At 39.0% G+C, this 13,707-nt stretch overlaps 1 protein-coding gene across 20 annotated transcripts in view; it reads right to left on the bottom strand.

Moving 5' to 3' along the window:
- LOC105463471 (SH3 domain containing 19) overlaps positions 1-13,707 on the bottom strand; it is a 197,048-nt gene that overhangs the window by 64,580 nt on the left and 118,761 nt on the right. For all 20 annotated transcript variants that reach the window (XM_011710564.3, XM_071092928.1, XM_011710566.3 and 17 more), the window contains one exon: positions 699-739. In XM_011710564.3, coding sequence (XP_011708866.2) covers positions 699-739 — 41 coding nt within the window. The remainder of the gene's footprint in view (positions 1-698; positions 740-13,707) is intronic.

The raw sequence follows: 13,707 nt of genomic DNA, 5'->3' as shown, positions 1-13,707 counted from the left end.
ATATTTCTTTTTTCTTTTCTTCTCTTTTTTGTTTTTTTTTTGAGACAGTTTCGCTCTTGTTGCCCAGGCTGTGAGTGCAGTGGCACGATCTTGGCTCACTGCAACCTCCGCCTCCTGGATTCAAGCGATTCTCCTGCCTCAGCCTCCCGAGTAGCTGGGATTACAGGCATGCGCCACCACATCCAGCTAATTTTTGTATTTTTAGTAGACAGGGTTTCACCATGTTGGTTGGGATGGTCTTGAACTCCTGACCTCAGGTGATCCACCTGCCTTGGCCCCCAAAAAGGTGCTGGGATTACAGGCATGAACCACCGCACCTGGCCAGGGTTTAATATTTCTTAAACCTGTAAGATACCTCTAACTCTAGAAAATAGTTACATAAAATTTATATTAGATCACAGAAACTAACTAGATAGGCAAATTAAAAAAAAAAAACAGATTTATACTATCACACTTGGGATTAAGAAAAAAAAAACCCAGCTTTGTTCTGTAAGAGAAAAACACAGTTCTGAGAAACTGGCTTATCAATAAATACAAGCTAAAAAGTAGCTGTTTGTCTGAAATGCTTTAATACTTCTTAGGAGAAGCTACTCTTGGGTTCTTTGTAGATCTGTTAGATACAATCACCTGCTGGAAATCTAAATCATCACTTAAAATTATTACAGAGGAAAATACAGAGAAGGAAAAAACAAACTTACATCTCTTGATTACCGCTCTAATGGATGACAAGGGTCCTTGGCTAGAAAAAGAAAGAAAACTTATTATACATTCATTAATCCTTTTGAAAAGAGTCATTCATAAGGCCAAGTCATTTCTGGGATTCAATATGGTGCCAAGCCACAAGTTTGATACATTATTTACTGGCCTATCCTCTTTACAAATCAAAAATTAAGGAAATTTTAAAAATTACCTTTAATTTGTTTTATGGGAAATATATTTGCGGTGTAAGTAAAATTTTGCCTTAAAATTGCTTTCATAGCTGCTTACATATCTTCCAGTGAAAACCTGGATACCACTCGTAATTAGACAGCATTACATTGTGCTCAAAATAACTTTATTCCTTATAGCTCTTTTGTGTTTGACACTGAAATTCCTGTCTTCACATATCACATCAAAGTACATAATCTATATAGTCAATTTGACCTAAGGACCAACAGCATTTCTTCTTAAGATCAGAATTTAAAACATCACCACCTAAAAATAAAATAATCTTGTGAGACTTTCCCCTCTCCCTCCCAGACTCCCTGTCTCTCTCTCCCGCTTCTTTCTCTCCCTTTCTCCCCTCCCATACAACACCCTGCTTCCTCTCTTGCTCTTCCGCCTTTCACCATAGGATGACATGGCAACAAGAAGACCCTCTCCAGATACCAGCCTCTCAATCTTGGAATTCCCAGCCTCCATACCCATGAACCAATAAATTTCTGTTCATTATAAATTACTCATTTTGTGGTATTATAGAAGCACAAAATTGACTAAAACAATACTATTGTGCTATACAGGGGGAAAGATTAAGCTCTAGGAGGTCTCTGATACCATAGAGGACTGTAATATAAAGATACAACTGTTTACAGTAATACTGATTTTTTAAAGAGTGCTTGAAGACTTTCTGTAAAACAGAACTTGAAAAAAAGAATTGGTATAAGGTACAGGTGGAATGTCCCTCATCCAAAATACTTGGGACCAGAATTATTTAAGATTTCTTCTTATTTTGGAATATTTGCATTATATACTTACCAGTTAAATATCCCTAATCCAAAAATCTGAAATCTGAAATGATCTAATGAGCATTTCCTTTGAACATTATGTTACTGCTCAAAAAATTTCAAATTTTGAAGCATTCTGGATTTTGGATTAGGGATACTCAATCTGTAATACGGAAGGGGTAACAGCCCTCTTAGTGAATACATCACAATCTCCTTGCTCACTACCACTGATTTGGCAGGGATAATATTATGAATTTAAAACATCCTTTGTTTCTTTTGTTGAGAAGGAAGACGTACTGATATGGATGGAACATGGAAGGTGTTACGGGTTGAAGCATATCCTCCCTCAAAAAGAAATGTTGGTGTCCTTACCAGTAGGACTTCAGAATGTGATCTTATTTGAAAATAGAGTCATTACAGATGTAAATAGTTAAGATAAGGTCATACTGGAGTTGGATGGGCCCCAATCCAACTTAACTGGTTCCTCAGAAGATGGCCATCTGAAGAGCCAAACCAAGGTACACCAAAGACTGTACCTCATGCTGGTCAACCTCCATAAGCTAATAAGCAAGGAAGAATTTGCCTATGAGTTTCAGAGGGGGCATAGCACTGCTGACACCTGATTTCAGACTTCAAGCTTCCAAGACTGTGAGATGGAGTCTCGCTCTGTCACCCAGACTGGAGTGTGGTGGCACGATCTCGGCTCACTGTAAGCTCCACCTCCCGGGTTCACGTCATTCTCCTGCCTCAGCCTCCCGAGTAGCTGGGACTACAGGTGCCCGCCACCACGCCTGGCTAATTTTTTGTATTTTTAGTAGAGACGGGGTTTCACCGGGTTAGCCAGGATGCTCTGGATCTCCTGACCTCGTGATCCGCCTCCCTTGGCCTCCTAAAGTGCTGGGATTACAGGCGTGAGCCACTGCACCCGGCCTAAAGGCATTCAGTTTTATAAGGGAAGCAGAGCATAAAAGTTCGGCAAATTTGCAGCCTGACAATGTGATAAAAGAGAAAATCTCGTTTTCTGAGGAGAAATTCGAACCAGCTGCAGAATTTGCATAAGTAACAAAGAGTCCAATGTTAATCTCCAAGACACTATGGGGAGAATGTCTCCAGGGCATGTCACAGGTCTTCATGGGGCTCCTCCCATCATAGGCCCTGAGACCTAGGAGAAAAAAATGGTTTCATAGGCTGGGCCCAGGGTCCCTCTGCTGTGTGCAGTCTAGGGAATTGGTGCCCTGCCTCCCAGCTACTCCAGCTGTGGCTAAAAGGGGCCAACATAGAGCTTGGGCTGTGGCTTCAGAGGGTGCAAGCCCCAAGCCTTGGCAGCTTCCATGTGGTATTGAGCGTGCAAGTGCACAGAAGTCAATAATTGAGTTTGGGAACCTCCACTTAGATTTCAGGGGATTTATGGAAACACCTGGATGTCCAGGCAGAATTTTGCTGCAGAAGTGGGGCTCTCAAGGAGAACCTATGGTAGGGCAGCACGGAAGGGAAATGTGGGGTCGGAGCCCAACACGGAGTCCCTACTGAGGCACTGCCTAGTGGAGCTGGGAGAAGAGGGCCACCATCCTCCAGATCCCAGAACAGTAGATCCACTGACAGCTTGCACTGTGCTCCTGGAAAAGCTGCAGACACTCAATGCCAGCCATGAAAACAGCTGGGAGGGAGGCGATACCCTGCAAAGCCACAGGGGTGGAGCTGCCCAAGACCATGGGAACACACCTCTTGCATCAGCATGACTTGGATGTGAGTCAAAGGAGATAATTTTGGAGCTTCAAAATCATTTTGGAGCTTTAACATTTGACCTGCCTCGCTGGATTTCAGACTTGCATGGGGCGTGTAGCCCCTTTGCTTTGGCCAATGTCTCCCATTTGGAATGGCTGTATTTACCCAATGCCTGTACCCACATTGTATCTAGGAAGTACCTAACTTGCTTTTGATTTTACAGGCTCATAGGTGGAAGGGACATGCCTTGTCTCAGATGAGACACTGGACTGTGGACTTCTGAGTTAATACTGAAATGAATTAAGACTTTGGGGAACTCTTACGAAGGCATGATTGGTTTTAAAATGTGAGGACATGACATTTGGGAGGGGCCAGGGGTGACATGATATGGCTTGGCTGTGTCCCCACCCAAATCTCATCTTGAATTTTAACTGCCACAATTCCCAAGTGTCATGGGAGGAACTTGGTGGGAGGTGATTGAATTATGGGGGTGGGTCTTTCCTGTGCTGTTCTCGTGACAGTGAACAAGCCTGGAAGATCTGCTGGTTTTAAAAAGAGGTGTTCTCCTGCACAAGGCACATAAGTAGAAAGCATGATATATCCACTGTGGCAGTACAACTGTCGGAAGAGCAGGGAATCTGTTCTTTTTTATTTATTTATTTATTTTTGAGATGGAGTCTCGCTCTGTTACCCAGGCTGGAGCGCAGTGGTGCGATCTCGGCTCACTGCAAGCTCTGCCTCCTGGGTTCACGCCATTCTCCTGCCTCAGTCTCCCCAGCAGCTGGGACTACAGGCGCCTGCCACCACGCCCGGGTTATTTTTTTGTATTTTTAGTAGAGACGGGGTTTCACCATTTAGCCAGGATGGTCTCGATCTCCTGACCTCATGATCCACACACCTCAGCCTCCCAAAGTGCTGGGATTACAGGCGTGAGCCATCGCGCCCGACAAGAGTACAGAATCTGTAGTCATTTAGAGGTGTTTTCTTATTTGTGTGAGCTGGCCAATTTACTTACTTGCTGGAATTGTTTCCTTGTCTGTAATATGAGGATACTAGTGCCTATCTTTTGGCTTGTTGCTAAGACTGAATAAGAAAACTCTGTGAAATATATATCATAGTACCAGGCACATATTAGAGTCTCAAGGTATGTTAAATTTCCTACCCTATTTTCCAATATAAACATTTCTGTGGTTCACAATACATATGGCTGAAATTTTTGGGACTATCCTGCCATCACCAGTGAGTTAACCTATAGTTATTATAACCCTACCTTATAAATTTAAATGATCTGCATTTCTGCAGAATTATTATTTACCATTTACAATCATTCTGAGTTTCACAACACATACTTCTCATATACCCAATCTCCTATGAAGCCAAAGCAATAACAAAACCAAGAGAACAAAACAAACCTACAAGCTTTTGTGAACACTATATTTCCCCCATTGAAAACACAGACCTCTGTTCCTTTAGGTCATCCTTCTCAGGATGTTTCCCAGAAAATGGGCATGCTGATCAAGTAGCTGTGTATATTTAGTTTCATATTTAACTCTATTAAAAAGAAATTCCACAAAAAAGTTCAAAGATCTTGGAAAAGACTTTCAATTATGTTATTTATAACTACAGCCAGTTTAAAAATCAGAATATGTTGCCCCGTCCTTCTCAATTCTTCTTCTTTTTTTTAATCACACATTCCTGTCTTGACTCTCTAATTAGGCTGCAAGCTTCTCAAGGAGAAAGAATGTATCACGTAACATGTGCCCACTACTGGACTAATGTGAACTCAACTCTGCTCACAGAGAGAAAGAAATATTATAATTTAAATAGTACTAGTTATTCCACCTATAATCCACTTAATAAGCAAATCCCCAGGGATAATTTTGCTGCTGGTTTTGTTTTGTTGGACTCAATGCCAGTTACATCTCACTGTATGCACGTCTTATCAAAAGTGTTTGGTCTAATGTTTAAAATAGTTTTTTGTTTGTTTGTTTGTTTGTTTTTTAAATACAAAATGTCATCTTGATGAGCATTTGGTGTTAACTAAAGAACAGCACTCACTTCTAATGGAAAACTGGCCAGGTTGACCTTATTTAGAGATGGTACAGTAGACTTCACCAAGGCACTTAAATTGGCAATAAATCTTGTACTTTTAGTATCAATTAACAGAATTTTGGAAGTAATTCTGCATATTTGGTTTTCTCATTGTACACTTTCTTTAGAACCTGTCTCTTCATAAGTTAACACTCTGGTAGTTCCCAAGCAACAAGCAGCACAAACTCTTCACTGGTATGCTGCTAAATTTCAAACCATGTGTAATATACAGTAACATACAGTGATGTTAATCAGATGGAACTTGTCTGAGTGGGTTATGTTACATGACGTGGAACAGACACAACTTGGTTTGGGAAGAGGTATGGTGCATGTCAACCTAGCACCTAACAAATGTGGCATTTACTGCAACATATGAGCACAGAACCTAACCCTTTCAAATGTGAACACAGAAAGGTTAAGAACTGTGGGTTTGATGTATAACTGTGTTCAATGAACACCTGTTCAATGAACCAAGGAATTAATAACCAGAATAAACCTTTTCTGGGGTTATATCTTTCCTCCACAGTCAACCTAAGTGATCTATAGAAAGAGTTTATACAGAAAACCTAAAAAGACAAAAAAGGCTAAAATCTAATCCTCTCTTTTCTAGATGTGTAGCAGTATAGTAGGATTAATTTTTTTTTTTTTGTCACTCAGCTCTGTCACCCAGGCTGGAGTGCAGTGGCATGATCTCGGCTTACTGCAACCTCTGCCTCCTGGGTTTAAGTGATTCTCCTGCCTCAGCCTCCCAAGTAGCTTGGATTACAGGCGCCCACCACCACGCCTGGCTAATTTTTTTGTATTTTTAGTAGACGTGGCGTTTCACCATGTTGGCCAGGCTGGTCTTACACTCCTGACCTCAAGTGATCCACCCACCATGGCCTCCCAAAGTGCTGGGATTACAGGCATGAGCCACCACCCCCAGTCAGTAGGATTAATTTTTATGATTAGGAGTTATTTGTTGGTAAAAGGCATAAAAAGGATAGCACAGGTCTAAAGAGGTGTCTATTAAATGCCAGGAAAAAAATAAGAGATAAAATATAGACAAATATATGGTAGTTTCAGTTTGAAGCATCCACAACATCTACAGACTGATTTTTCAAACTTTTGTCTTTTTCAATTCTCCTGCCTCAGTCTCCCAAGTAGCTGGGATTACAGGCACCTGCCACAACGCCCAGCTAATTTTTTGTCAATTTAGTAGAGATGGGGTTTCACCATGTTGGCCAGGCTGGTCTCGAACTCCGGACCTCAGGTGATCCGCCTACCTCAGCCTCCCAAAGTGCTGGGATCACAGGCATGAGCCACTCTGCCCGGCTAAACTTTTGTCTTATTAGCTGATGATTTATTTATTTTTCATCAAACGAGTAATGTGCATTTAACTGTTAAGAGTTAACTTTAATTTTCAGCTGGGCATGGAGGCTCACACCTTTAATCCCAGCACTTTGGGAGGCTGAGGCGGGTGGATCACCTCACGTCAGGAGTTCGAGACCAGCCTAGCCAATGTGGTGAAACTAAAAATACAAAAATTAGCCAGGAGTGGTGGCACATGCCTGTAATCCCAGCTACCCGGGAGGCTGAGGCATGAGAATCACTTGAACCTGGGAGGCGGAGGTTGCAGTGAGCCAAGATCGTGCACTGCACTCCAGCCTGGGCGACAGAGGAAGATTGTCTTTAAAAAAAAAAAAAAGGCCAGGCATGGCAGTGGCTCACGCCTATAATCCCTATAATCCCAGCACTTTGGGAGGCTGAGGTGGGCGGATCACGAGGTCAGGAGATCGAGGCCATCCTGGCTAACATGGTGAAATTCCGTCTCTATTAAATATTAAAAAAAAAAAAAAATTAGCCAGGCGTGGTGGCGGGTGCCTGTAGTCCCATCTACTAGGGAGGCTGAGGCAGGAGAATGGTGTGAACCCTGCAGGCGGAGCTTGCAGTGAGCCCAGATCGTGCCACTGTACTCCAGCCTGGGCGACAGAGTGAGACTCTGTCTCAAAAAAACAGAAAAGAAAAAAAGAGTTAATCTTAATTTTCAACCAAGAAACCTAATGCCTATGCTATTCCGGGCATTGTGCTGGGCACCAAAGAACGAAGATTAACTAGGACATGGACCCTGCCCATTGGTGCTCATGGTCTAGTGAGAAGCCTGTAGATAAGAAAAGAGCTTATGATTTGAATTTCTGCTTTTCTTAAAATTAGAACATTTATATATGTTTTTTATCTTTTATCAGAGAGGTATTTTTACATATTAGTTCCTCTACTAGAATATAATCTCCTTCTCAGGCCATATACATGTTGGAATGATGTTGCACATAAATCCTAAATTAAAAAAATAATTACAGCAAATTTTAAAAAATTGAGGCAATTTAAGAAGTCCTCTTGACATGCCCAGATTCCGTGCCATAAAATACTTTAGATCATATGTAAAGAAAAACTTTCTGAAAAACAACTGACTCATCCAGTTACACCCTACTCCCTACTTAACAATGACTTTAAAATATGTGAAGAGAAGTTCTTAAAAAAAAAAAGAAAAAAGAATTTTCTCAAACCTGTCATCCTGGTTTCAAAAACTATACATATGCAAAGGGGTGACACATCCCTTCGGACACTTCCTTAGAACGTTTGGGGAAAACCTAGTATAAGCTGCTGCCACAGACATGAGACTGGCAAGGGAACACTGCCTGGCAAGAGAAAGTAGGACACAGGAAGCTGGGTGGAAATTCAAACAGGAATCATTTGGTCATATCAAAAAAGGAACATCAAAGGCAGATGTTTTCTACATCACAGTCCATATTTAGAGTCTTAACATCTATACATACAATAAGAAACAAATCTGGGCAACATAGTGAGACCCCTATCTCTACAAAAAAAAAAAAATTAACTGGATGTGGTGGTGCGTGCCTACCCGTAGTCCCAGTTACTTGGGAGGCTGAGGCAAGGGGAAGGCTTGAGCATGGGAATTCGAGGCTGCAGTGGGCCAGGATGGCACCACCACAGCCCAGCCTGGGCAGCAGAGAAAGATCCTGTCTCAAAAACAAACAAACAAAACATAAAACACAAAGTAAAAGCCCTCTGTCCAGGGACGAAAAGGGAAGGAGAAAAGATACTAGCTTATCACTACCTAGAAAAATCTGCTATTTATAGTATTAGTTTTTTTTTTTTAATTAAACATATACTGAATACTCCAATATGCTGGTTCTCATCAGAACATAAAATCTATTTTTCTTGATGGGACTTAATTAAATTAAAAAGCTTCTGCACAGCAAAAGAAATAATCAGCAGAGTAAACAACCCACAGAATGGGAGAAACTCTTCACCATCTATACATCCAACAAAGGACTAATATCCAGAATTTACAAGGAACTCAAACAAGTCAGTAAGTAAAAAACAAACAATCCCATCAAAAAGTCGGCTAAGGGCATGAATAGACAATTCTCAAAGGAAGATATACAAATGGCCAACAAACATATGAAAAATGCCCAACGACATTAATTATCAGGGAAATACAAATAAAAACCACAATGTGATACTCCCTTACTCTGCAAGAATAGCCATAATCAAAAAATCAAAAAACAATAATAGATATTGGCATGGATGCAGTGAAAAGGGAACACTTTGACACTGCTAGTGGGAGTGTAAACTAGTATAGCCACTATGGAAAACAGTGTGGAGATTCCTTAAAGAACTAAAAGTAGAACTACCTTTGATCCAGCAATCCCACTCCTGGGTATCTACCCAGGTATCGTGCACTGCACAGCCTGGGTGACAGAGTGAGATGATCTCAAAAAAAAAAAAAAAGAAAAAAAAAAAGAGTTAACCTTAATTTTCAACCAAGAAATCTAACGCCTATGCTATTCTGGGCATTGTGCTGGGCACCTTAGAGTAAAATAAGTCATTATACCAAAAAGATAACTGCACATGCATGTTTATAGCAGCACAATTCACCACGCCCAGCCTTCTAATTTACTTTGAATTCGTCAGAAGGGATAGTTGCATGGCCTGGGTGTCTAATATCTACTGATGATGTGGCAATCAAAATCAGCAGGAAAATTCAAATGTTCCAGAAGCAGCTAATATTTGGAACTAGGTTAGCAACAAATGTTACAAACAAAGGGGTGCGTGCATGCATGTGACTATTTGGGAAGATGTCTTAACCTTAACATGTGATATTTTCAAATGAGAGCATATTCATCTCACTTAACCAGTGCAATATTCTGTAAAAAATAAAACCCTACTATTAATTCTAAAACATATGAAAAATCAGTGTGTTTAGAAGGCAGAAGGGAACGAAAAAAGGTGAGAACCACGATTTTGTTTCTCTCCATTCTTTACAAGATTAAAATAAAACTACTGTAAGGGATAATAGTGGTCATTTTAAAATGTAAAAACAAATACATATTTTAAGCATCTGAAAATGATCAAAACATTAATTAAATGACACTTCTAAAAACTTAGAAATTAGGTCAGTTTGAAGCCAAGGCTTTATGTGAAATAGTGAGGCAGATACTTTTTTAAAAAGCAAAATTTAAATGTTATTAATAAAAATGCATAAATTATTTAAATTGTTGTGACACTGTAAGATTTTTTCCACATCACATAACTTTAAAAAATATATCTTTCAGGCCAGGTGCGGTGGCTCATGCCTGTAATCCCAGCACTTTGGGGGGCCGAGGTGGGTGGATCATGAGGTTAGCAGATTGAGACCATCCTGGCTAACAAGGTGAAACCCCATCTCTACTAAAAATACAAAAAATGAGCCAGGCCTGGTGGCACATGCCTGTAGTCCCAGCTACTTGGGAGGCTGAGGCAGAAGAATCACTTGAACCCAAGAGGTGGAGGTAACAGTGAGCTGAGATCATACCACTGTACTCCGCCTGGGTGACAGAACAAGACTCTGTCTCAAAAAATATATATATAAATATATATATATTTCTCTATATATGATATAATATATATTTCTTTATATATTATATAAATATATATAATATAATTCTTTATATATTATAAATATATATAATTCTTTATATATTATATAAATATAATATATTTCTTTATATATTATATAAATATATATAACATATTTATATATTATATATAAATATATATAACATATTTCTTTATATATTATATATTTATCATTATATATTATATATATATTTATCTTTATATATATTTTATATATATATATATATTTCAAATGTGAATGCCCTAGTCACCCATTTCTTAGTTTGTATCACTTGATCAAAGGTTTTAGGTTAGCTAAGCCTTCCTTTGACCTTTTAGAGGCTCGTACATCATTACATTTCTAGCTTTTCACCAAATATCTAGTGATGTCTAAGCCAAAATAAAATACGTTCAATCAACGGTTGAGAAAATAATGAAGCAAAAAATATATACATAACAGCAAAACTTAAATTCATAAAAATGCATAAATTATTTAATTACCAATAAAAACAAACACATTTTAAACATTCATTTAATTGAGTCTTTCAAAAATAGGCAGCTCTTAGGGAGTTACTGTTATAAAGCTGAAGCCTTTAACCAAGAATATAAACACAACGTGGAAACAGCTGAATTCATTCTTAACAATCAAAGATTTGTTCTCCTCTGGAAATTGCAACAGAAACTTCAGCAGTGGGTAGGCACAAAACCTTTACTCTAAATATTCAACAATTTCTCCATGACACAAGCAGGGCTAGCAGCCTTCCCACTAGCTAGTATCTCTTTTTTTTTTTTTTTTGCAAAGTCACTGGAGAACTTTCCCATTAGATACCAAGAACATATTTGGTAGCCCAAGGACATTAAAGTGATTTAAAATTATAAATACCAATAGTTACATGAAATTACCCAAAAGATACAGTAAACTTCTAGATTTGGGAGCTCACAAATAAGTATGTTTTAGGATATTATTAATATATGATGTATCTGAGGATACCATCATTTAAGGGGAATGACTGACTGTTCATTAGGACTATAGACACTGAGTCTGAGTACATCTGTCCCCAAACAAGCAGTTCTCTTTTCAGGATATTTAAAAAGATTCACAGAGAGGAAATGTGCCTTTTATCAGCCTCAGTTTAAAGAAGCAGACAGGAGAGACGCAAGAAGGTACAGCAGAGAATGTAGTAGAGAACGGCAGGTATCGAGTTCAGCAGAATAAAGGATGGGGCACAATATTGTGGGTGGACAGAGCAAGGTTCCAGATATTCTCAAAGTAAGGACTCTGCCTGAGAAATGACAAAGTTCATTTGGCAGCATACTTTGAAATAACTGGCCTGCTGCACAGGGGGGCATATGCTGTCCCATCCCCACTCATTCCCTCTTCTTTCCTGCCACACTGGAAGCATTTCATTCAGCTATTCTCATCTAACCTCCCCTTGTGACCAGCTCCAACCACTGTGAAATGGCCTGAAGTGCAGACTGTGCCAAAGCACAAGAGTATGCATGACCAAATGACACCGGAATCCATGTCTACAAGGTAGATAAACAAGTCCCCAAACTACGAAACAGTATAATCCCAATATTATTTGTAAAATCTTACTTTAAAAAATATATATTTCTTTTGCTGTGGTCTGAATGTTTGTGTACCCATCAAATTCATATATTGAAATCCTAACCCCCAAGGTTTTGGTACTAGGAGATGTGACCTTTGGGAGGTGATTAGGTCACAAGGGTAGAGCCCTCATGAATGGGATTAATGTTGTCATAAAAGAGGCCCCAGAGAGATCCCTTGCCCTTTCTGCCACAAGAGGAAACAGTAAGAAGATACTGTCTATGAACCAGACTGCAAGACCTCATTAGACAGGGAGGGAGTCTGCTGGTGTCTTATCTGGAACTTCCCAGCCTCCAGAAGTCTGGATTTTTTTGTTTGTCATTTATAAGCCACCTGGTCTATAGTATTTTGTTACAGCAGCCTGAATGGACTAACACATACATACACACATACACACACACACACACACACACGCACACACATGCACACACACCCCCCACACACATACTTGTATAATTACATTTATACAAAAAAAGTGAGAATGCATCTACCCAGTGATGTGCTGGAGCCAGCTCATACTGGCTCATGTGAGCTGACAATTGAATTTTCAGAAATTTTGCAAACCAGTTGTTAAATATAACCATTATGAAAAATTAAGTTATATACACTTACAATTAAAACAAAGCTAATATTAAAGGTTCATCATTTCCTACTTATTTTCTTAAACTTTACTACTGCTAATGATGTGCTACTGTGCATCTCGTCCCAATCCATCACCAGCGGTATCATATTGGTAGCTTTAAATTGGCCATGGTGGTAATATTTATACCACAAAACTGGCAAATTAGGGCTTAATTTATCATTTTATTGACTGTCTAAATTTAAGAAAGTGACAAAGAAAATGTGAGTAATAATAATGCACGTTCAACCTAAAATATGTGGCGCTGTTACATTATGACAAGAACAAAAAAACTGAGGGAACATTCTTCCAGTATTTGAAAACTATCATCTGAGACAGAAAAGAGGTTGCTAATGCAATTGACAAATGAATAGAAACCTTGACTTATATTTTGGTTTTGGTTTTTGTTGACACATATTTTGTTTCACATTTATCTTACTCATTAATATAAACAAACATATCAACTAACATTCATACTGGAATTACACTCACAGAGCAAGTTGCTCACATTTATCACCATACCACTGCACAGGCCCCAGATGTTAACAATAGTTGATTCTAAGAGGTAGAGAATTAGGAATGATTTGTCATCTACCTGTGTCTCTGAATTTTTCAAGCTTTATAATTACTTTAATAATTTGTATGCTATTTTTAAAAATTGCTATAGCAAAAAAAAAAGCAAAATAAATTCACTGGTTCATGTCAAATTCATGACCTCTAAATAATGAAGATTACAGCCAAACCACCAGCCAATCAATCACTTTCTGGAAATAGCAGGCTGAGTTCAAAGTCACATGTAGATGCCATTATAGGGCTGAAAATCCCCCAGAATCCTGATGTGAATAACAAAAATGAATTAGAGCCTGCACACAACTTCAAATCTCTGTATTTCCCATACCCCTAACGCTCTAACATACAATAAAAATACAGGGCGTTAATAATCCAATTAAATCCATATAGACATTTAGAAATTTAAAAGCATCAATTTAGATATTATTTCCCAAGTGTTTTCTATGTTCCAG

This window comes from Macaca nemestrina, chromosome 3, assembly GCF_043159975.1.
Source record: "Macaca nemestrina isolate mMacNem1 chromosome 3, mMacNem.hap1, whole genome shotgun sequence".
Taxonomy (NCBI): domain Eukaryota; kingdom Metazoa; phylum Chordata; class Mammalia; order Primates; family Cercopithecidae; genus Macaca; species Macaca nemestrina.
The sequence above is the reverse complement of the archived record's forward strand: the minus strand, read 5'-3'. Positions and strand labels throughout refer to the sequence as shown.